A 25,135-nucleotide genomic window follows, 5' to 3' on the forward strand; every position below is an offset into this window, starting at 1 on the left:
ATCTCATAAAATATAGACCAATGGCCAGGCAGTGGTGACGCATGCCTTTAATACTAGCACTTGGAAAGTAAAGTCAGGTAGATCTCTGTGTGTGTATATATATGTGTGTGTGTATACATATATATATATATATACATATACATACACACATACATACATACACACACACACACACACCAATAGTCAGGCATTTTGCTGGTAGAGCCTGGGAATGTTTGATCAAATTTGTGTTCACAGAGTTTGGGATGAATGTTTGGGGGCCATTGTGTCTGCTGTCCCCTTAGCCTGGAACATTGTTGCTCATGGACACAGGTTTTTCTCTAGTTAGATTTAAGTGAATCTAGGAAAGGTCTTTTCTGCCTAACCAAGTGGTTCTCAACCTGTGGGTATCAACCCCCAAAGACTATTGGAAAACACAAATGTTTACATTACAATTCATAACAATGACAAAATAACAGCTATGAAACAAAAATAATTTTTTTTTTGTTAAGACAGGGTTTCTCTGTGTAGCCCTAGCTGTCCTGGAACTTGCTCTGTAGATCAGGCTGGCCTCGAGTTCAGAATTCAGAGATCCTGCCTCTGACTCCCTAGTGCTGGGATTAAAGATGTCTGTCGCCACCACCAGACACAATGAAAATAATTTTATGGTTAGGCAAACCTCACCATCTGTCTCCTAAAAATGCTGCGTTTGTTTTCAAAGCACTAAAGACCTGATGCACATATTACACCTATGTGGGCTTACTGTGGGCCTATTCCACTAAAGGCAAGCTTGATGAATGTGTCTCTCACTGTCAGACTGTGGGTGCCTGGACAAGCACAGTGGAGCTTAGAGGAATATGTGGTTGAAGAAACTTCTGGAGGACTGCAGTGGTTATCAGTGACAACTGCCAGCTGCCCCCAGCTCCTCTCCACCTCTGAGCCCATAGTGAGCTTGCACTACTGGCTGTCCTAGTATAGGGTGGTCTGTGACTTGTGAATGGAAGTGACCAGGACTTTAAAATGTCAGTGAAGATCATCAAGGCTTTCTTCATTTCCTTCTGGCACAGTGACTGGCCATATCAGATATGGTTTCTGGGATCTGCATTGTGTCCCTGACATCCTGCACAGGACATGCAGTATGAGTGAGAAAGGAGTCTCTATGGTTTGAATGCAGTGAAATATGGGGCTTATTTGTTACTGCAACATAATTTAACTTGTCCTGACTGACAGCAATCCTATGTACAACTGTCAAGGCCAGATAAAGCCAGTGTCCCCTTCAGAAAACCAGGCCATGTCTGCCCTTCCCCCTTTCTTTCCTGCTGGGGATGGGGGGCGGGTTGAGAGATCTTCTTGAAATAACTCACTTAATAGGGGAAACAGCATGTTTTGGGACCACCTCCAAAGTGGCCCCACATACTGACCACACTCAAATTTGCCACAATCCTCCCCCTTGGTCAAAAATGAAAAGCGGCATGTTCTCTCTGTTGGAATGAGTCACAGCTGGGGAAAGTGACCAACTCCGAGCCAAGACAATCTGCTAAGGAGAAAAACTTCCCGCTAGATGCTCCAGCAGATGTAGTGAAACCTTGCAGCATGGTGGCCAAGGACAACATAAAAAATGCTGCTGCCCAGGAACCCAACACCCCAGGTGATGTCTCTCCACTGGAACTAGAGGGTGTTTTGTCTTCACTTCTTCCCTGGAGGAGCAGGGGGAGGAGAGGGGAGGAAGAGGCAGAGGGAGAGAGAGAGAAGAATAGGGAGAGGGATAGGGGAGAGAGAGTGTGTGTGTGTTGTGTAAGGAGAGGTTCTTTTAGGGCAGGAGGGGACTGGTTGGGAAAGGCTGAGGAGGTGACTCCACACCTACTGGGGTTGGGGGACAGCCACCACCCTACCTTGACCTCAATGTTTTCTCTCAGGAAGATGAATCGTAAGATAAACTTGATAAAGTTTTGGGTGGGTCACATGAAGTTACACTATCTCCACTTCATTTGGCTCCATACCATTTTCCCATCAGCTCTGAAAGCAGCCATCACTACTCCACCAAATCAGAGCCACAGGAAAACAAAACCAGAGTACTTTCTGTGTAGCCCAACAGCTGGAAGGCTGCACACCTGACTGCCCCAGCTGGAAGACTACACACCTCACTGTCTGCCCCAGCTGGAAGGCTGCACACCTGACTGTCCCAGCTGGAAGGCTAACACCTTACTGCTCCAGCTGAGATGGCTGCATACCTGACTGTCCCAGCTGGAAGGCTGCACACCTGACTGTCTCAGCTGGAAGGCTGCACACCTGACTGTCCCTGCTAGAAGGCTGCACACCTGACTGTCCCAGCTGGAAGGCTAACACCTTACTGCTCCAGCTGAGATGGCTGCATACCTGACTGTCCCAGCTGGAAGGCTGCACACCTGACTGTCCCAGCTGGAAGGCTAACACCTTACTGCTCCAGCTGAGATGGCTGCATACCTGACTGTCCCAGCTGGAAGGCTGCACACCTGACTGTCCCAGCTGGAAGGCTAACACCTTACTGCTCCAGCTGAGATGGCTGCATACCTGACTGTCCCAGCTGGAAGGCTGCACACCTGACTGTCCCAGCTGGAAGGCTAACACCTTACTGCTCCAGCTGAGATGGCTGCATACCTGACTGTCCCAGCTGGAAGGCTGCACACCTGACTGTCCCAGCTGGAAGGCTAACACCTTACTGCTCCAGCTGAGATGGCTGCACACCTGACTGTCCCAGCTGGAAGGCTGCACACCTGACTGTCCCAGCTGGAAGGCTAACACCTTACTGCTCCAGCTGAGATGGCTGCACACCTGACTGTCCCAGCTGGAAGGCTGCACACCTGACTGTCCCAGCTGGAAGGCTAACACCTTACTGCTCCAGCTGAGATGGCTGCACACCTGACTGTCCCAGCTGGAAGGCTGCACACCTGACTGTCCCAGCTGGAAGGCTGCACACCTGACTGTCCCAGCTAGAAGGCTGCACACCTGACTGCCCCAGCCAGCCTCAGTCATTCATAGGCAACCCTGATGCCCACCCCCAGGAGCTTTCCCAGCCAGGGAATCAAGGTCACCCTAAAGGGCACTTGGAGGGCCTGGGAATGGGGAGGACAGAGATGATGATCACTTGCAATTATTCATAAAGTATTTCAAATGGCCTTCTAATGCTGCATTTATTACCAGAGTCCTGTTACTTACACACCAAACTGTCACCCCGAACTCAGGATGGGCCTCTGCCCTGGATCGCACCCAGGACATGGCACCCCTGAAAGGGACAAGCTTCAAACCTTGTGGAGAAGGATGGATGACACCAAGTGAGAACAAGCCAATATTCACATGCAGTGCGGGTCCTCCAAGTACCCTGAGAAATGCTTGCAGAAGCGCTGGAGGGGAAGAATACCATAAAGGCAGGGTGGACTACCCTTTCACATGTGCAGAGAACATGTCAAGGAATACCCCTGCTGGGTTCTCTCAGTCACAACCAACCATCCTGATTCTGGGGTACAGGACAGAGGAATCCTCTCTAGCCGCTGCCGAGGCCCTGGAGCAGCAGTTTTGAGTGGACCATCAGGACGGTTACTATGCTGGAAGTTACTAGAAACAAAGGCCTTCTAGCCCACTATCAACACAGGAACTCGGGTGCAGCCAGCAAACTGTGACTTAACGCGCCCTCTGGGGTTGGCTGGCCTCCAAAGTTTGAAGCACCGATGTAGAGAGCAAGAGGAAGGGTGTAGGAGTGGAGTGGGGGCTACAGTGTCCCACTTTCCCCATCATCACTCTCCCCACTTTGTAGCCCTCCAATCATTCTTTCCACTACCCAGGAACCAGTGCCCCCCCCCCCACCAACTCGGAAGGGAGAGGACTCTGATTACTACCCCTGAGTCGGGGGTGGGGGCGGAGGCGTGTGGAGCAAGGAAGGCTGGGAACTCCCTGGCCACTGGACTTTTAGGAATTGCCTGAAAATTATTTTCAAGGGGAAAAGCGAAAGGGAGGATTCCCCAACCAGACACTAGGGGGAGACCCATCTCTGGCCTGGAAAGAACCCTGAGGATTAAGGTGTAGAAGAATTTAGAGACAATTCCAGGTCTGGTTTCAGAATCCCCACCCACTCCATATACACACTGTTGCCTCCATTCTCCAACCTGAGGATGCTCGTCTCTTATAAAGTAGCTTAATGTGCACGAGCACCTATGCATTTTCAGCCTTGCCTGTATTTCTATGACACCCGGTACCAACTAAGTGTATGCGAATCATTGCTATTCAATATTGTCTAATGAATAAGAAGAAAAGCGTGTACGTGTTCGGTAATACACTCCCCCCCCCCGAATATTTCTTTCTATCAGTGGTTTGTCACTGATAGAAAAAAAATGTAGATTTTTGGGGGATATGGTGTGTTGACTCTGTTTCCAAAGGTTTTTTTTTTCTTGTGATTGCCTCTAAATTAATCAGATCAAACCTGATTTAAGGGGGAAAATGTGAGCCTTAAGTCAGAACCATCCACCCTGGAAAAATCAATGGCTCCTGCAGCTACAAAAACAGACCGCAGAGGGCCCAGGCCCACTGCTAGCCTATGGCACGACACAGATTGAAAAACCCAAGAGGCCTACAGCCCCGCTTGTTCTCTCTCCATTTAGATGGGACTGCGGACAGACCTGTTAGTCATTACCAATTTCAAGACCCAATACGCTTGGTCATTTGTTCAAGAATTAGGACTTTCAAGATGGTGGCGGCAGAATCTTAAACCAGACAGGAGCTTATGGCGCAGTCCTCGGTGCTGGTGGGAAGCGGACCTCTCCACCCCACTCCCCAACCCCCACTCAGGTGAACATTCCACACCAGGAGTAAAGCAGATGTTTAGGGGATTGGCGAGACCGCAGCGAGTACACTAGCAGCCAAGGAGAGATTTAATTCGGGAGGAAAGCTCCTGCCCTCCCATGGGGCACAGAGAGTTCTCACGATCACTCAGCACCAAGGATCATCCAGGATCACCAATTACCATCACACCAGTCTTCCCAGAGGGTGGCAGCCTACGTCGCAGGGGTAGGAAGGGAGAGCCAATCTTCCCACTGCCAGCTCAGAGCGTCCGCGGTGCGTCTTACTGAACCACTGCAGGGCTCCGGGGGCGGCTGACAGCCGCGGACCAGCTCCGGCTCCCAGGCTCTACCAAACACTACCCTCCCACCTGCGCCCGACCCTGCCAGGGTTTGGGCGTGGAAGACGCCAGGAGGGGACCAGGCAGGGCTAGAGGCGGGGACCCAGAAACCGCCACCCCCCAGCACGCCCCGCAAAGCTTCTCGGACGCTCCGATCTTCGCTGCCCAGGTCGCGGAGTCGCCCCTAAATCCACGCGGTTCGGGCCCGCAGTCACGCGTGTTGCCCTTCCGGCCTCTCCGAGGGCCCCGCCCCGCCCCGCCCGCGGGTTGCGGGCCCTTTAAAGGCGCGCGCGGCCGGAGCCGCCCCTTCTGTCGGCCAAGCTCCGGAGCGGCGGCCGCCGGCGGGCCTTGACCATGGCGTCCCCTGCCATCGGACAGCGTCCCTACCCGCTTCTCCTAGACCCCGAGCCGCCGCGGTATCTCCAGAGCCTGGGTGGCACCGAGCCGCCGCCGCCCGCCCGGCCGCGCCGCTGCATCCCCGCGACCCTGGTCCCCGCGTCCGGGGCGTCAGAGGGGCGCATCGGCCGGAGGGCTGCCCGGGGGGACCCCGAACCCACGCCCCGGGACTGCCGACCCGCTCGCCCTGTCCGGCCCGGTCTGCAGCAGAGACTGCGGAGGCGGCCTGGCTCGCATCGACCCCGCGACGTGCGGAGCATCTTCGAGCAGCCACAGGATCCTCGCGTCCTGACCGAGAGAGGCGAGGGGCACCGTTTCGCCGAACTGGCACTGCGGGGCGGCCCGGGCTGGTGTGACCTGTGCGGACGAGAGGTGCTGCGGCAGGCGCTGCGCTGCGCTAGTGAGTGAGGGCAGGGCAGGGGAGATGCGCGGGGTGAAGGGCTGTGAGCCTGGGAGAGGAGGCCATTGCCTTTTCTGACCAACCCCAAGTTTAGGCAGGTAACCTTTGGAGACAGCTGCTGTCCGCTGCCTCGTATCCTTTAGTGGCTGCCCACTAACCATATGTGGTTATGCTGTACGATTGCGCACCTTCAGACGGGTTCCAGCCTTCTCCCCGACGCCTGCAGGCAAGCTTGTTTGCCGGTTGGGATTGGTGGCTCGCCACAAGGTCATTCAGTTGTCTTCCACACACCCTCCTCTTTCTTTAGTTGTAATTTTTTTTAATTGGGTAGTGATATTGATGGCGAACTGAGTATTTGACTCTTACTTATTAGAGTTTCAGGGAAATGGCTTGTTAGTCACCTCTGGCAAAAAAGCTCTGGTTCTTCCTCCTGGTTGGCACAGGAAGCCTGGTTAGGCTTTGAATGGAAACAGGCTGTGAGGTTGGAAGATGCCAAGGTCACCTGCACCTGAGGCCCCTTCTACCTTCCATACCTAGCTCCTTCGCCCCTTAGACTCTGCTTCAGTGTGACTGAGTCCTGCCGCCTCTTCCTTCTCCTGGGCCACTGCACCGATCTTCTAGTCTAAAGTGACTCAGCTCCCTGCTTAGGCATCCCCGGGCCTTTCTCAATCCTGACTGAAACACTGGGCACCAATGTAGAGTTTCTGAGCCAATCTGCACTCTTTTAGAGCTTATTCATGACTCTCCCTGATAGTGAGAATGGTGTATTCCTTAACTATTTCTTTAGTTCCTCCCAACCCATGTGTCTGCTGTTGCTGAGGATGCTCGTAGCCATGTGTTTATGTAGCTAATTTAAATATGCGAAGCACACAGCACAATGGCAGTCTCCAGCAATCATCTGTGGACACGGATTATGGTTGTTATCACATGTGCTGGTAACGGCTCTTCTCCTACCATAGCAGCCTGTGCCTCCCTCAGACTGTATCGCTGGACAGCAGCAGCTAGCCCAAGCACAGTCCACAACAGCTCCCTCTCAGCCGCTGCCAGAAGTGAGGGAAAGGGGACTGTGGGTGCTGCTCTTGCCAGCATGAGCATGCCTGTTGAGGTGTCTGTTCAGGAGATAACCGGGTATGTAGAGTCCTGAGCCTGTGCCATGTGTGGACTGGCTGCTCTCCCTCGTCAATGCTTCTGAATTCAGTGCATTGCCTTCAGACTTGCTTCCAGTGTTTTCTGCCTCCATTCCTCGGTGCCGCTCAGATCCCGCTAACACTGTACACAGGGAAAGAGGCAGCCCCGTCACTGTAATGGATTCACCTATGCTCAGATTCCAGAAGCTGCATTGTCTGTGGCGAATGCGCTTGTAATTCTTGCTCGTGTTTAGAACTTGAGGGGCCGTCCATTCTACACCGAGTCTGTGGTATTCCTCTGGCTGGCAATAGTGATGTGCTGGCGGGTTTCTGTGTGGGGCTCTATCTGTGAAGTATTCCACGACTAAATGAGCATCCTCGTACCACATTAGAATTGTTTATTTCCCTTGCTCAGTCCCTAAATCGTTCCCACCAGTTGGAAAATGGGGACCACAGACAAGGCCTCTGACCTGCAAACTATGGAGGTCCTTTTGCTTTCTTGGGCTCCTGTGGCCCCTGCCTGGTTGGTTTTGTACCAGCCATAGATGTCTGACCACCACAGGGGCAGCAGAACCAGAGTCAAGAAGCCACAGAAAGGATCCTCTGTTTGTTGTTTTTAATATTTAACTAACTGTGAGTGTTCGGCTGGCCAGAAGCAAGTTGAGAAATTTTTGGTGTGCAGGGCAGACTCTCTAGGCATCTGGTGTCCAGCTGATAGTCTGGTTCTCTGAGAGGGTTGGTTTTGCTTGGTTTTCATTTTGAAAAGCGCAGGTCAGAAAAGGAACTTCTAGAAGGTAATCCTGGAGCAGGGGAACTGGCAGATCAAGCATGAGGACCTGAACTTGATCCCTGGACCCACGTGAGAAAATAAAGGCAGGCTTGGTGGCACATGCTTGAAATCTCAGTGCTGGGCAGGGGGTGGAGACAGGCAGATTTCTGGGCCGCGCTGGCCAACCAGTCTTGCCTGTGTGCGTACGTACACACACACACACACACACACACACACACACACACACACACACACCACACACACACACACACACACACATACACACACACCTCAAATTGGAATCAAAGTCCTGGCTTTGAATCCAAACTGCCACATAGTCTCTGTGTGACCCCATGAATCTGTGTGCTACCCTCGTTTTTCTTTAAAAAATGGGGGTTATGATCTTATCTACCTCACCGTGTTAATGTGAGAATTCCGTGTATTAATCAGATACGTGTACGTTGATTATAAAAGTGGTTGCAGGATGCACAATGGACATCTAATTAGATATAAATGTTACTATTATCTCCTCCCATTTTAAGAGCTTTAATGGCTAGCTGGGGCTCACTGTACCTCATAAGCCTTGAGTACAATTTTCAAGCTTTGCTTGGTTGTTGAGTTGAAAGGGCGGGGTGGATAGTATATCTTGGAAATTCGGGTATGAAGCGTCCTCTAGAAATGACATCCCTGACTAGCGTTTCAGGTGGAAGTCAGCTATGATTAAACCCACAATCCCGTGGCTGAGACTCTCGTGTGCCTGCATTAGAGGTCTCTTTCTGAGCAGCACTTGCAATCAGCAGGGCGCCATGCCTGGTTTCCTTAAGTGGTGGTCAGAAACGGATGCTTGTCCTCACTGTTAAGATTCAAAGGGCAGCGGGGCCCTGACTGATACCTGTCTGTTCTGGGGGCTCGTGCTGGCTGGGAACCTGGTTGGCAAATGGGCTTTCAATAAGAGAACTTATAGAGAACTGCCTTGCCTTGCTTAAGCTTAGTCCCACTTCAAAGTCTGTAGTAGTGCTGGTTAACGCTGGATTAGCCAACAGGAGAGTTCAGAGCTAATGCTTGCTCTTAGGATGAAGTCTGAGGACTTGGGGTCGGGTGGTGGTGGTGCAGGCCTTTAATCCCAGACAGGAGACAGAGGCAGGTGGATCTCTGAGTTCAAGGCCAGCCTGGTCTACAAGAGCTAGTTCCAGGAAAGGTACCAAAGCTACAGAAAAACCCTGTCTCAAAAAACAAACAAACAAAAAGTCTGAGGCCTGGAAAGACTGCTCGGTTATAAAGGCCTTGCCAAGCAAGCATAAAAATATGAGTTCAGATCCCTAGCACTCACGTAAAAAGCTACCCCCATAGTGTTTTCCTGCACGCCAGTTCTGAGGAGGCAGCTTGCTGGCTAGCCAGTTTATAGCTGTATGGATAAACTCTAGGGTCAATAAGAGACCCTGCCTTAAAAATAAAACGGTGAAATCGGGGAAGAGACTCTGTGTTGACCTTTGGCTTCCAAACACACCCACAACAAATGTGTAACACAAACACCCGCAAAATCAATTTCTTAGCTAGAGAAGGAAATCCAGTGGGCTTGGTACAAATACGCACAGAGGACAACGGCAGAGGCAAGAGGTAGCCGAACCCCAATGCTTTGTTTTTGGGTGGGGCCGTGATGTTTAGACGCTAACTCCAGCATTCCCAGAGAACAGTCAGCAGCAAATAACGTGGGAATTTCTCCAGCTGCTTCTTGCCCCTTCTTGTGTAGAAGGCACGTAAAGATGGCCTCCTGCCATTTGTCTTGCTTGAGTGGGTGTGTGAACCATGCTGGGCCAGGGAATGGGCTAGCGTTTGGAGAAACTAAGTCTGATCCTCAGCCAGGGAGGAGAGACTTCAGGTGCAAGCTGTTGATGCATGGGTACCCCAGATTGGCTCCAGGAAAGAGTCCCTCTGAAGGGGCAGTTATTCAGAGCCAGGTACAAAGTGATTGGAATGATGGGGGTCTCCCCTGAGTTCAGGTCCCTAATGCCCCCTGTGGTAGACTTGATTACAGTGTGAGAATCTCTCACTTGCTGCCAGGTTCCGAGGGAGGAGCTCCGTGACTTTATTCTTGAGAGCTGTCTCGAGGGTGCTTATTCCTCTCGTTCCTCTTGCTGTATTAATGGCTGGGCTTAACTAGATCCTCTATGGGATTGGAGCTGCCCAGGTGGCAGCTCATGGGTTTCTTTAGGAGTTCTTTGCAAGAAGATTGCCAGGATCCTGGCCTTTGCCACTTCCACCCCATCCCCACCCTGCTGTGACAGACAAAGGTCTTCATAGAGAGCATCTTGGCCAGTGCCCTTTGTTGTGCTGGTGGTCCCTGTGTTTACTATGGGCACTTGGGGGATGTTTGCCCAGGGCACTGGGCAGTGCTGGAGTACATAGCTTGTGTTTTCCTTAGCTTAGACCCATATTTTGTTTGGGAAGCTGAGAAAATCGGGCACTAAAATTGATGTTTTGTTGTCAAAGATGACAAGGAAACACCCAGTTTTCTCTCCTGGTTCTGATTAAAGTCTTCTTAGGGAAGGCCTTTTTGGAGTGTATGTTAAAAGACAGGGAAAGGGCAAGTATAGTACTCTGCACCCTCCAGTCCTGCATCCCTAGTTTTCCTTTCTTCCCTTCCCATTTTCTCAAAAGCTGAAAGTGAAGGGATTAAATGTGGGCTGGTTCCAACCAACCCCCATTCATCAGAGCATGGAATTTTACGATTATGGAGTATGGGGGCTTGAATTCCAGGTATAGTCAAAAATGATTAATGCCTCTTGTCTACGGCCTAATTAGACTTGGTGATGAGTGTGTGTGTTCGTCTGCCGAAGCTGGGAGTTATTAGATGGCAGGGAATTGATGAGGTCTGAGGCCGGGATCCTTCCCTTTCTCCGAGCTCACTCTTGAATCAGCCAGTGCCAAGCTTGGCAGGTTAGCCCTGAGTGACAGGGAAAACAGCCTCAGCCAGCCCGAAGGCTTGTGCCCGGCTGGCAGAGTGAATCCTATTCCCGGGAGTCTGGTCAGGCTCGGGCCGGGCCAGCCGAGGTCTGGGCATACACACAGAACAGACAGTTCACCGTGTCAGCAGAGCCTCTGCTCGGAAGAGCCTCATTTCCATGCATGCTGCCATATTCATCCTCAAAATAACCTCATGAGGCTGGAATGTGGGATGCCTCTGCCAAGCACTCACCTGCCTGGGGCTTTCTTGGCCAGCCTGCTAGCTGGGACCTCTCAGGTAGAGCTACTTGTGACAGCCCTGCAAGGCTTTGAGGCCATCTTAGGCCCTCAACACGTTTCCCCACTTTGGACCCAGAGCCCAGCATCTCTACCATAGGCAGCACCAGGCATGGCTAGGTGGCATGTGTGTCCTGCCCTCTCCCAGGGATCTCTCTGGCTCACCATACTCACCCCTCGGTTTCCCGTAGAGGGTGGCTGCTTGCCTCTCTTGCCCTGCCTGGGGTATTATTAAGGCTGGTCATGGACCTATAAACATCTCAAGCCCTTCCTGTCCGCATTCCAGGGATGGCAGGGCGAGGGTTCTTTAGAGGGCGAGTAGTTGTGGGTGCGCGAGGCATGTAAACACCCTGGTCTTCCTGCTCCTGTTCCTGGCTTTAGTCAGTGCCAGGCGCCTCTTCGCAGCTGACAGATCCTGGTCTGCGAGGCTGCAGGCAACCTCTGCCCTCCCAGATGCATGGTCTTGCTGGGGCCTCTGCTGTCTGGAGCCACCCACCCCTCCCGTGGGGTTCTGTTCCAGCTCTCCCATAGTGGGTCAGGAAGTGCTGGCAGCAGCTGACTCTGCAGAGGCTAGCCCTGACTGCGGAGATGGTTTTATATTTAGTCATATTCGGGTTTTTTTCCAGGCGTGCTGGCAAGCTTCTCTCCCCATGTTCTCAGTAGGAGCACGGTTTGAGAGGGGTGTGCAGAGCCAGACTTGAGACTTTGGGGAGAGGACGGTGGCAGGCTTGGCACAGGCAGCTTTCCCCGGGGGCACTGGTTTGGTGAAAGAAATTCTGTGCTGGGAATAGTCCTGTGTGCCTTGCCCCAAGGTCAAGGGCATCTTATCTCACACCCGTGCTGGCGATAGGTGGGTCTTCTCTGAACACACAGTATGCTGAGGGGGACATGGCCAGGGCCTGCTGGACTTCACGACCTGATCATGGTGTGTTCATTGGCAGAAGTGGCCAACATGTCTGTGCTGGGCCTGTTCTAGCCTGCTCCCAGTTCCTGGGGTAAAGTAAGTCCATGAGATACATACACTGGGAAATCTGAAGTTGTATCTTTTTGCACTTTAGTGGGGAAAGAAGAAAGTGCATTGAGGTGCCTCTCGGGTCCACGGCACGTACTCAACGTGGACTGATGGGTCCTGGCTGAGGGGCCTGGGTGAACGCTGGAGGTTGAAGAGTCACGTGTTCTCTTCAGGATACTCCCACTACACCCACTGCCTGACTACAGTAGAGGTCAGGAGGTGGCCCAAGGTGGCATTGCACAGAGGGCTTGTCAGAGGGTGACGGTCGGTGTTTAGACTGCTCATTCCCATGTGACACTGGACACGTAGGTGGTGGCTAAGCATGACACTCACCTGTGAACACAAGAGACTAGGTCATATTTGCTTTTTGGTAGAAGACCTCTGTGCCACCTCTGCCACCCGCAACTCTCTGTTTGCTGAATGGACACATCTCCAGGTCTCCAGTGGCTATTGCTAGGGGAAATTGAAAGCTTGGAGCTGGAGAGACGGCTCCGTATGTAAAGGGTTTGCCCTGCAAGCATGGCGATCAGAGTTGATCCCTAGAACCCACATAAAAAGTCGGGCATCGGGGCGCACATTTGTGGGGGTTTCCCCAAGATTTATTTATTTATGTATTTGATGCACACCAATGCTCTGTCTTCATACACACCAGAAGAGAGCATCAGATCCCGTTACAGATGGCTGTGAGCCACCATGTGGTTGCTGGGAATTGAACTCAGGACCTCTGGAAGAGAGGCTCATGCTCTTAACTGCTGAGCCATCTCCCCGGCCCCCAGGTGACACACATTTGTAATCCCAGCACTGTGGGGACAGAGAAAGGCAGATTCCTGGACATGGCTGGCCAGCTAGCTAAACCTAATTAGAGAACTCCAGGTCATGGTGCGAGACCCTGCCTCAAAAAACAAGTCGATGACTCCTAAGAAATGATGCCCAAGGTTGTTATTTGGCTTCTACGTGCCCCTGTGTACACAGAAACATGCATCTATACGTACACACACACACACATGAAGAAAAGGAAATGAAAACTGATCTTACGTGGACCTTGATGACACAGGTTCATAAAAGGTAGGTCTACGAGCAGAGCAGTGTTGTTTGTGGTTTTTAAAACATTCTTGGGAAGGGTTGGGGGAGACCGCTTGCCGATCATGTGCAGTTAGATGGATTCTCATCACTGCGATGGCGACACCGCAGTGCACACCTGGAAACGAAGAGCCCCGCGAGAGAAGCACAGCTTAGCTCCTTGCAGGGTTGTCTGATGCATGCCTGCCCGGGGACAATGTTGTCACTGAGTTTGCTGAGCCATGTTGTGATTCGTTCTGTGATCCTATGAAAATGGAAGCACTCCCCTGTCATAGAGAGAATGGCCGAGAAGTCCAGAGCGGAGAGGACTTGAACTGCATCTGGCTCTGTGTCTGAAGCATTTTCATGTTCAGCCTGTGTTGGGGCCTGCGCTCTGCTGTGAGGTGGGCAGGACTGACTTAACCATGGCTGTCACAGATGTATGTAGAGACATCCCAGTCTGGAAAGTCGAGCGGCTTCTATGGGGTGATCCAGAATCTAGCACAGCATTCTGCCTTCCGAACTAACATCGGTGGGCACTAAAGATTCTTAAGTCTGTGTCAATGAGTGTTGAAATGTACAAAACACACTATTACTAGTAATAGCTAAGGGGTTAAGAAATAACGAGGGTAAGTCATGTGTAAGCTGCAATTTCCATCAGCGCCAGGGTAGTTGAGAGTTGGCTGTACACAGCATGTCTTCCTGTTCAGTTCTTAAGATGGTCTTTATCATGTGCAAATCACAATATTGCTAGATACCAGAGTAGAAGAAACGAGTGCCCTTCCTCTCTAGCATACCTGTGGCGATAGGTATGTGTGTGGGTGAGTATGGACACACATAGGCGTGTGCATGGGGAGGTGTGGTCACACATAGGCGTGTGCATGGGGAGGGTGTAGACACACATAGGTGTGTGCCTGGGGAGGTGTGGTCACACATTGGCGTGTGCATGGGGTGGGTATGGACACACATAGGCATGTGCGTGCATGGGTGGGTATGGACACACATAGGTGTGTGCATGGGTGGGTATGGACACACATAGGCATGTGCATGGGGTGGGTATGGACCCCGCAGTCACCTTTTTTGTGTGTTGTGGCTGTCACAGTTTATGGCACAGACCAGCCAGTAACCAACGTGACATTAAGCAAACAGAATCTTAGAGGAGCCAGCCAAGGGAGAGAAGGGCTGGATAAGGACCAGAAAGTAACCAGGTTTGCTATGCAGACCTCTGGCTTGAACCCTCAGTAGCAGGGCTAACACCTACTTCCCCCATTCACTTGGATGTGTTTTCCATCCAAGGCCAGAAGAGGCTGGGGGTTTGGCGGCTTCTGTTGTAGTAATTATGTCCTTTCTGAGACAGTGGAAAGTATTAAAAACTCGGAAAGCCTTTGTACAGCCTCGCTAAAGCCACAGATCATGCTGTAACTTGAGCGCAGAGTGTTCTCACGGAATGTCTGCTCTAGTGATGAGTGTCCGGAAAGCGGTCTGTTGTTATGTCAGTAGGCGTCTGAGGGCCGGCTCTCTCCTACCCCAGACCTGTAAGATGGTGAAGGCTGTTCACCCTTGCTGGATGTCTTTTCAGAATGGAGAGAGAGAGATCCTCAGCCTAAGCTCGGACATTAGGGCCAGCAAGAGGTCATCACAGATCTAGAGGATGACTCTTGTGTGAGCTCTAGATTTCATCCCAAACTCTGAAAAACAACAAAACAAAACCCCCAAACAAAACAACACTCAGTGCTGAGAAGAGGGAAGGGAAGGGCCTATCCTAAAGTGGGAGGGACGCCCCCTTTTATGCTTATTAAGGCTCTCCCAGCCTCAGGTGCCCTCCTTTCCTAGGGCAGCGGTGGGTGGGAACATTGCTCTCACCTGGGCCAGGCTGCAGTTCCTAGAGGCTCTGGGCAGAGTCTCAGAGGGCCAGAGGCCTCGGCACCACCTCTTGGCTGATGGTTCCAAGTGTCATCTCGGGACCTGCACTCACTGCCCTTTTCTGCTACAGAGACTTCTAGACAAGCTAACAGGCCACCCAAACAGACTAGAGACACCCAGTCTTCCTGAGGAAGTGTAGGAGAGAAAGGATCCATGTCCAGGCCTGAGGAAGGACGGCCCTGCAAAGGGGAAGTGCCAATTAAAGTAAGTCTTAGTACACACCATCCAAATACTGGCTAACCCCTCTGATGCTTTCTGAGAAAGTTCTTAAAACCCAGTCTCTCAAATATCACGGAAGAGCCACCTCTCTTTGTGGCTGCATAGAATGATTTATCCCCGACATGTAACAGACATATTTAGCCCCTTCCACGTATCAATGTACAGCAGGTCTTGATGCTATCTCAGGACAGCAGAAGAAGGGCAACCCTTCCCCACAAGTTGTCATGTGGATACGTGCTGGACGTAAGGAGACTTGACTCAAGGAATGCTTATTCCTTGCTGGTCTTCCCTTTAAGAAGGGAGAAAGATAAATTGTCCTCAAAATATATAAAATTGTTGAATTTTCTGTATTATTCCTCAAGCCATACAAAAACAACAAAAGAACAGAATGAGGCCCATTTCAGAAGGGGAGCGTAGACTCTTAGAGCACAGCAGACCAAAACAAAATGAGCATACAGCCATGAGGAGACAGAAAGCAAGCTTGTTTGTTTTAACCAACAAGCTCAAAATCTGTGAAACAAAACTTCTTGAAGTCAATAAAGACTGATTTCAGAGCTCATGAATGATAGTCAAATATTCTACCACTGAGCCACACTTGTGGCCCCAGTAAGACAGGGTCTTGCATAATTGCCTTGGTTGGACTTGAACTTGGGTTCTCCTGCCCCAGCGTCTAGAGTAGCTGGGATTACAGACATGAGGCATTGTGTTTCTAGAGTAAATGAGGATTTGCAGCCACATGCTACCGTTGCTTCTGTGCTGAGTATGGAGACTCTGTAGGACACGTGGGTGGGACAGACCCTCCTAGCTGGACTTCTGTGGAGGGTAGGAGATGGGCAGCCTCTTTAAGGTTCAGAGTTGATATATTCTTCTTTGAGTGGTCAGAGAATATGACCTTGGCCTGTGCCATGCTATTTGACAAAGAGGTTGAGCCAGGGCTTGATAGTTGCTTGGGACTCTGCGACTCTCATAGGGGACATCTGAAGTCCAGTGCCTGCCACCTGGCCTAGCACAAGGTGACCGTGGTGATTCCACCAGTGCTCGGTCTTCTGGGGTTCATGTTCTCTGACTAAAGGGCAAGTCCTCTTTCCCTGGCTCTGGCTGGGGAGGCTGGGGCTCTGGGCAACCTGAGGGTGGGTCCAGTGCCTTCCCAGAAGGTACCAGCTCTCTGACTTGGTCTGGACAAAAGAATCTTCAGACACTCTCCCATGAGGCTTGCTACTTTTGGGTCAGAGTCGGAGATATCCTGGGAACCCCGTTTTTAGGCCTAGGAGACATTTCTGTCCTTAAGTGGGAGACGCTTATTTTCTCCTTTGCTTCCCCCACCCTCTGTGTCCCACAGGATCACGTCCTTCCGCCTGTCTCTCTCCTCTTCCCAGGTATCTGGTCTAAGATAAATGCTCTGACCTCCTCAGAGCCACACAGCTCTCTCGCCGCCCCTCCCCCCACTCTGCTGCGCAATATGAATTCAGCAATATGAATTAGCTTTGGGCTGTCCCTCGGGACCCCGATATTCAGCTAGTAAAGCATTATCAACCCACCCCCCCCAAAGCAATCCGCTAATGAGCTCCTAGGCTGTGCACGTGGTATGAGGTAACGGATGACTTTGGTCGTCGGCTGGAACTTTGAAGACATTGATTTTTCAGACGCTCAGGCCTGAGTGAGGAGTGAGGCTGGGACAGGCGCTCCTCCAGTCTGTTTGGTGGGGGCACTTTTATCTTATCTAGCTAAAAGCCCAGGAATAGAAAGTTTTCCATCGGAGGAGGTGGCGGGACAGGATCTAGCTGAGGAGGAGGAGGAGACATCCATGAGGTCTCAGGTGCCTATTCTGGTCACAGGAAGCCTAAAGTTCTCCAAAGGGCCGGTGACTCTCTGTCTTGGCACCCTTCCTTGATCGCAGGCCCAGAGAAGAGCTATCGAGAGAGCTATCGATCGATCGCCAGACACCTTAGGATGAGGGAGGGCCCAGATGAGGAGGTGGTGGCCGCCTGCTTCAGCACGGTCGCTGTGTGTCTCCAGCGGCTCTTCCAAAGGCTCCCGAGGAGCCGGGAGCTGTCAGAAAAGCTCCAGACCCCACGGAGGCTCTGCAGCAAAACCCTGGCTCATGGTAAGTCCCAGCTCCTCCGTCTGGAGACACTCCAGACCAGAGGGGAATGGGTAGTCGGGCTCCCAGGTGTCTGCTTTTCTCACGGAAAAGGAATGTGGGATCCTTGGGGCAGCCAGGCCCTTAGTACTGAGCTCAGCAGCATTTCTTGGTCCCCCAGACTCCACAGAGAACAAGATTTGGGTGCCGTCACCATGCCTGACTGAAGAGCAACTGTACCAGATGGGCACAGTCATCCTGGGTCAGAGGACCTGTTTGAGGACTATGAATTAGGACTGAGTAGTCCTTGCAATCTGGCGTCCTGATCCAGTAGCCCAGTGCCTAAGAGGGCTGCTGGCTTCCATTCTGCCTTCTTGTAGCTTGTAGGGCACCAGACTTTGTGAAGCTGACTGAAGAACTGGGGGTAGCAATGGCTCCTGGGCAGAGCTTCCCACCAGCGTGGTTAGGGAAAGTGTGAGTGGTGTGCAGGGCTGGGAGCTGCTGGTGGAACCTTCCGGAAGAAGCCTACCCTCAGGCAGTGCCTGGCCACTTTCCTTCCTGAGCATGAATTAAGATGAGAATAGTCCTTAGCTGGGAGGAACAGAGAGGCAGAGGAGTGGGTGGAAGAAGAGCGGGAGAGACAGTAACAATGGCCTACATCACGGCTTGTTCCTTCATCCTCAGGGCTCTGTTAGTGGCAGCATGGGGACCGGGGATGGAGCTGCGGCCTTGCTTTCTAGCCAGGCCTTTTTCTGCCGGGTTGTGTTTTCTCCAGCATCTTATCTTTCATTTGCTCCAGACCTCCGTGTAGAGGGGATGCAGAGGAATCTGTCTTTTGCAGTGAAGCGGTACAGTAAGGCCCTTGCCAAAGGTCATTGCCTCGTAGCCAGGCCTGGTGCCCCCTGCCACTGGATTATGCTCATGGCGGTGACTTGTAACTGTTTCCTTCCGATGGGCAGAAGCCTTTGGAGTACTGCCTTTCCTCAGGGCAGCCCGCCCCGGGGCTCTGTATTTCCCAATACATTCAGAAATAAGGAGACTCCAGGGAGTCCCAGGACATCTGAGAGATGGGACTAAAATGCTGCATCTGGGCCAAAATTTTGGAATCAAAATTTTTAAATGATCTTGACCATGACAGATAACTTTTCTGGTTAAGGCTTTACCCTTTGAGTAATGGGAGATTTATCCTTATTAACAGCCAAACACATACTCTGTGCTAAGAGGAAGAATGGCTACTGGGTTTCTTGATTCTAATGAGTACTCTCTTTCTCTGTTTAACTCTCTCTCTCTCTCATACACACACACACACACACACACACACACACACACACACTTCCTCATTCCTTTGATGTTCAGTCCAGTGAATTACTGACTGATTAAAAATTATGTAGCATAATTTTTATTAAATATTTTAAAATAAAAAGTCATGGTAGTGTGAAGTTCAGGGTCAGTTAGTTCAGGGTCATCCACAGCCCACTGGCCTCATTTAGTCAGGATTTTGACTTGACCGTTGCAAGAGGAGGGGAGAAGGACGGGTGCCTGGGGATATGGGAGCCGTGGACTGCTGGAATATCTTTTCCTTCCTTGTAAGACTTCACGCGCAGCTGGGCTGTGGCATTGAAGAAGACAGATGAGGACTCAGGTAGACTTGCACTTCCCGCTGTCAGGCCTTTCTAGTAGCAAGTGACTTTCCTGGACTTCAGTTGTCCCGCGTGAGGCCTCTCCTTTGGCACTTCTGTCACACTGTTCTCCGACAGGCACGCTGGGTAGACGGCCAGCATGGCTGTCTGTTCTTCCTTTGCACACAGAGCAGAGGGGACGTCAGTGCGGGAAGGCACGGCATTTGAAGGCTGCCCGGGCAGAGGAGAGACTCAAAACTCTCCGAACATCTTTAGAAAAATCCCTGCGCGTGGATTAACCACACCAGAGAACCAACAGGCAGAGCTGGACAGGCTCATTCTGCAGCCTCAGGAGCTGAGCAAGCATGTCACCATGCAACAACACATTTGTCGTTTGAACCGACTCCTGGGTGAGTGGGATGAGAGAGGAGCAGGCCCGGTCTCTCCAGGAGCTGTTGTATCACTTCTGGCTACAGCGATGTGGCTGCAGGGAGCTTTTGTCAGCAGAGAGGCTGGCCACAGATGTCATTTATTTACTTTCCTTTCCCTGCAGAAGTCGGCCTCACCCTCTGGCAATCTGCACTTTGAGTGACTGTAAGGGACATAAAAGCAGGCATGGAAAAACCAGTCGGCTATAGTAGCTTGGTTGTCTCATACGGGACTGACCCTGTTGGCTCCTGGCCACGAGTAACCCTCTGGCTCTCGGGCCAGGTATACAAGTGCACATACGTCTCTATGTACCGTTCCCACCTGAACGTTTGTACCTGTTTCCTTTGGCATCCTGCAGGCTTTGTGGACCACACAAGATTCCTGCTTGGCTGAGGTCAGTGGGTCTCTACCAGAAATGTGCTCCAGGTTAGCAGGAGGCTGGGCTTCGTTCCCTCTCAGAAACAGTGTCTGCTTTAGATAAAAAGACAAAGTAGAACAAACGACTCTCCCTCTTTCTAGCCGTACCCCTCACTCCTGAGCCCACGTGTTTCTCCATCAGCTCCCCAGGCAACCCCTCTGTCTTCTTGGGGGGCCCAGGGATGGTGACAAGGATTCAGAGCGAGGATGGGACCTCTGCTGTTTTATCTCACTTACACCTGGAGTGGAGTGACACACAGTAGAATAGAGGAGGCCCTGGGAAGGCTCGGGGCTGAGAGAGAATCTAGGGCAGTGGTTCTCCGTCTTCCTAACGCTGAGTCTCTATAATACAGTTCCTCATGCTGTGGTGACCCCCAACCATAAAATTATTTTCGTTGCTACCTCATAACTGTAATTTTACTACTGTGTGAATCTTAATGTAATTATTTTCTGGTGCACTTAGGAGGCCCCTGTGGAAGGGTCATTCGACCCCCAGGTTAAGAACCAGGTTTGCTCCCCACAGGTTGAGAACCAATGACGCGACTCCACGCTGGCTTTGGAGCTTTGGAGGCCATGCACCGGTCCCTTTTTGCTCAGTTCTTTAAAGTTGTCTATTGTAGTTCAAAATATTTTCTTTTCAAAGTGCTCTGGTAACTGGATCTCTCCTCCTTGTGTGACAGCCCAAGCAGGATGTGTCTGTATTGAATTCTTTCTTTTGTTCTCTCTCTCTGAAACCTTTTTCATATACTTCTTCCTGTAACACAGAATCTTTGGATGTCCCTGGGTGCCTTCTGCACCAGTCTTGTCTGTGGTAGGCTGTTGGTAAACGCATAGGTAACACAGAGGGAAAGCAGGTTAGGAACTAGGCAGATTGGAAGCGCAGGGGACAGAACTGCATACAGAGATTTGCTGCTCTTTCTGAGTACTCGTGTCCTTACACCGAAACTGCTTTGTTCAACAGTTGTTCTGTGTCTTTGCACTTTTCTGTGCATGACCACACTATCAACACAACTTGGACGTTCAGGTGTGGTGTCCTGACGACTAGTCTCCACCTTAACGGGCACGTGATAAATAAGTCCCTCCCCGTCCATGGACATGGTCTCTTTCCTCCCAGAACCCACTGCTTCTTACCATCCACCAGGGCCTGCAAACTCCCTTACCTGTCTACACTCCGTCACCACGTCTAATCCCCTCTGTCAGCTACAGTGTACTTCATGAGGCCCCGGTGCCACAGCATAAAGAGGGCGGTGAATAGGGGCATGTCTCTTTAAGGTACACGCTGTACCATTAGGAAACATTGCATGCGAAAATATGAATGCACTCCCCACGTATAGTCAATTAAGAGATTAAGGGAAGTTGAAAATAGTTTAGCAACTGTGAGTGGACTGACTCCATTATGAATTGATTTACCTGCTCTGCTTCAGTCTGTGAACTGAGCCCAGGCATGCTACCGCCGAGCTAAAGCTGGATCTAATTTTAGACAACTCGTGAGCATCGTAATTGAATCTGTGTAAATGTTATGAATGTTGGGAGTGTCCAAAAAATACAGAAAACTATCAGGTGATGGGAAAGAGAGTGCCGGCTTTCTCCTAGCAGTTAGCGCTGTCTGCAGTAGAGACCGAGTCGTGGAGAACTATCTGCCCTCCTCAATTTGTTTATAATTGAACACACACTTAGACACACACAAGACGGGGCATGCTTCAGGGTAAAACACTCCCAAACAGCAATGGAGCACAGAATTGGAATGTGGACAAGGTGGCCTGCTGTCCCTCTGTCCCCGTGTCACTGACAGATGCTGGACACCCCTAAGTCCCTTCTGCTTCCCGCATTCTCCATCTGAACTTGTGGACTGAGAGCTCTCCCCTCCCCCCCTTTTTTAGCCCATCCCAACCACTCCCATCTCCAGCCTGCCTGATGCCATGCCTGCCCTCTGTCGGTGGTGTCAGTCTGGGAAGTGGAGTTGAATTGGTGATCGTTGATGAATGTGCTGAGAGACACACCCACCCACACCCATTCACCCACAAGCACTCACACCCACCCACATGGGGCAAGACCGTGCCTCTGCATGCCTGCCCGGGAAGCCAGCTTCTGCCAGGTCAACTGTGTGTATCTGGGACAAAGGTACAGGAGCCCCATCCTGCATGCCTGGAGTTGTGACAAGAGGCTCACCACGGGGAGTTAGTAGCTGAGATGTCAGATGTAGAGGCCGGTGTCACAGGGAATATTGATATCTGTTTTTTCGGGACAGGGTCTTACTCTATAGCCAAGGCTGTCTGGGTTTACCATGTAGCCTTGGGCTGGCCTCCACTCATTACCCTCCCGCCAAGTGTTGGATTATAGGCTTACACCACAGTCGGCCCAGATACCTGTCTTAGTATCTGCTGAGCAACAACCCGGAGATCTTTCACCTTTGTGTTCCCCATGCAGAAAGCTTCCTTAAGAGTATACATGTCAACCTCACCCCACCCCACCCTAGCACAATGGGGTCATTGGCAGATAGTGGTGACCATAGTCTTGGAGAAGGCCTCCGATCACTTCCTCGTGTCTTTGTCCTCACAGGCTCCCCAACACCTCTCCTGAAACCTGGCCTACAAGGCCTGCTTCCACAAAGTCCCCCATCTCTCTGTTTATATAGTGACTGAGCAGCGGAGTCAGACGTGGGCATGTTCAGGTGCAGCATCTATCAGAGACAGCACTGCTCTCTCCAGCCAGCTGCCACCTTACCTGTCTGTCTGTGAGAGAACCAGCAAGTCTGACCGCAGGTCTAGGTCTTTGCTTTCCTAATGTTCCATATTTTCTGCTGGTTCCCTGACTTACTTCCTGACCACCATGTGTGTGTGCATGTGTGTGTGTGTGTGTTTGTGTGTGTGTCTGTGTATCTGTGTGTCTGTGTGTCTGTTGTGTTTGTCTGTGTGTGTGTGCATGTGTGTGTGTGTGTTTGTGTGTGTGTGTCTGTTGTGTTTGTCTGTGTGTGTGTGTTGTGTTTGTCTGTGTGTGTGTCTGTATGTGTGTGTCTGTTGTGTTTGTCTGTGTGTGTGTGTCTGTATGTCCCTATCTCTCCTATGTTTGGGGTATGTAGTGGGCTTGTTAGGGTTGTCTGCCTTCTGTAACAAAGAGGTACACCACATGGAAGGCTGGGGCCTGAGGTTCCTCCCTGGAAAGACTGAGAGGCAGGGGCCCCAAACTGGCTGACCCTGGAGTAGGAAGTTTGCATCCCTCTGTCGCTGGTCTCATTAGAGTAACCAGGAGTGAGACGTGCATAGGCTGTGTTGACTTTTGGCTGGGGATGCAGACCCCAGGCCTGGTCACTGTGACATATCTACCTTTCCACTCATCTGAAAGCTGAGTTCTCCATCCCCCTGCCTCACTCCTTTGACAGCCACAGGCAGAAATGGCAGTCAGTATGCCATAGACGAACGGCAGAGTTAGTGAACTGTTCTGACCTTCTTAATTCAGCAGAAGAGGTCCTGAAAATCAAGAAATTCTTGGCTAGAACTGGGCATGGTGACACACGCCAGTATTGTCAGCACTGAGGAGGCTGAAGCAGGAGGATTATGCATGTGAGTTCAGGGCCAGCATGGACTACATACTGAGAGATGTAGAAGTTCTTGGCTAGTATTAATTGCATGGTGAATGAACAAAATCTGGGTATACAGACGCCCACAGAGCTGAAAGCATATGCTCCTGTTGGTTGAGCACCTAGTGAGTACCAGGGGCCATTGAATGCTTATCTAAACATTTCCTAATTTCTCAGAAAATTTTCCACCAAGAAAATTATTATTCCAACTTTTCAGACAAAGAGATCAAGACTACATGAGTTCTAAATGTGACTAAGAGGAACTATTTGGACATCTCCCATCCAGGTAGGCTTCAAGTTCAGATTCCGAACCAAGCACAACCCCAGTTATATCCACTTCCGAGCACCAGGCTGAGTGTTCCAAGGGCCTCCAGCTGACCCACAGCTGATGAGTGGATGCACTGGTGCCAATCTACAGGTGCTGAGAGTCCCCGTCCATCCTGATGCCACCAGGAGCAGGGTGCAGAGAGATACTTCCTGCTAGAGCAGAGAAAAACACTCGACCTCCTGGCCCCCAGCCCCATTCAGGAGGAATCCTACCCTGGCCTCCAGGAGGAGGGGAGTCAGGATGAAGTGGACATGCTGCCCCATGGAGTAGGTTACTGCGTGACCAAACAGGACCGCTGCAAAGCAGCCATGTGTGATGGGTCTCCACGCCCCAGCTGTTGCCTGGTGGCAGTGAGGCTGCCAGCTAGGAACCTTGCCTCTTCGATGCAGTTGACTTACCTATAAAGTAGAGATTGACCTGAAAACCATGCCTGCATAAAAATCTGCGCATGGATGCTTCTAGCAGCTGTGCTTAGAATTCTGTGCTTAGAATTTTGAAAACTTGGAAGGAGCCAAGACGTTCTCCAGCGGGCGAAACATGAGCATGGTGCATCCAGACAATGGCATACTATTAGACAATTAAAAGACGGAGCGGTCAAGCCATGAAAACAGGATGTGCATCTCACTCGGTGAGAAAGCCAGTCTGATAGGGTTACATATTACATGATGCCAAATTTTATGATATTCTGGCAACGGCATGACTCTTAAAAGTTAGGGGATGGATAAATAGTCAGAGCACAGATTTTTTAGGACAGGGAAAGTGCTTTGCCATAACCGTGAGTCCGAGTCCAGATCCACAGAATTAACAGGACTGAGTGGGTCCAGTGTAAACTGTGGCCTCTGGGTAAGGAGAAGTTTGAGTGTAGGTTCATCGGCTGTAACAAACACACCCTGTGGTGGGGTGTTTATAAGGGGGGGGATGCCATCCCTGTGCAGGGGAGGGTCATAAAGAAGCCAGACTTCCTATTTAATTTTACCACGAACCTACAAGTTTGGAAATACAAATCGAAAGCTGTATAGTGCAGGCACAGTATGGACTGTGTAAGATTGGAACTACTGTATAGCAGCAAATAGTGGTACCAACAATTATCACAATGTGGCCACCTGACTTTTCCTTTCTCACAGCATCCCAGTTAGGGTTGCTTTTTGAGGAGGTTTCTGGCCGGCAGAGTAACAATCCACATGAGGCAAGAGGGAAAACCAGTTTACTACGACTCAGTCACCAGTGCTGGTTCAAACTTCTAGAGTCTGATCCTGGATAGTTAAGTACAGTGCAACTTGGAAAAAAGTTTCCTGGTGTAACACAATCCCATATGCACTAGGAGGCATGCTTACATTGAAACACTTCTCAAAGTACACGACACCTCTTCCATGAAGATGGGTTCTAGAGATAGCTTACCTGTGTTACTAAGG

General features: G+C 51.0%; 1 protein-coding gene across 2 annotated transcripts in view; it reads left to right on the top strand.

The window, feature by feature from the left end:
- Positions 1 to 5,095: 5,095 nt before the first annotated feature.
- The window catches only part of Rassf5 (Ras association domain family member 5), a 67,598-nt gene continuing 47,558 nt past the window's right edge, over positions 5,096 to 25,135 (top strand). Inside the window, exon 1 of one of the 2 annotated variants that reach the window (XM_050147720.1) lies at positions 5,096 to 5,924. In XM_050147720.1, the coding sequence (XP_050003677.1) occupies positions 5,483 to 5,924 (442 nt within the window). In that variant the 5' untranslated portion in view covers positions 5,096 to 5,482. The remainder of the gene's footprint in view (positions 5,925 to 25,135) is intronic. The other variant, XM_050147717.1, reaches the window with a different exon arrangement.

This window comes from Alexandromys fortis, unplaced genomic scaffold (genome assembly GCF_014885135.2).
Source record: "Alexandromys fortis isolate MF-2015 unplaced genomic scaffold, M_Fortis_MF-2015_v1.1 scaffold_58, whole genome shotgun sequence".
Taxonomy (NCBI): Eukaryota; Metazoa; Chordata; class Mammalia; order Rodentia; family Cricetidae; genus Alexandromys; species Alexandromys fortis.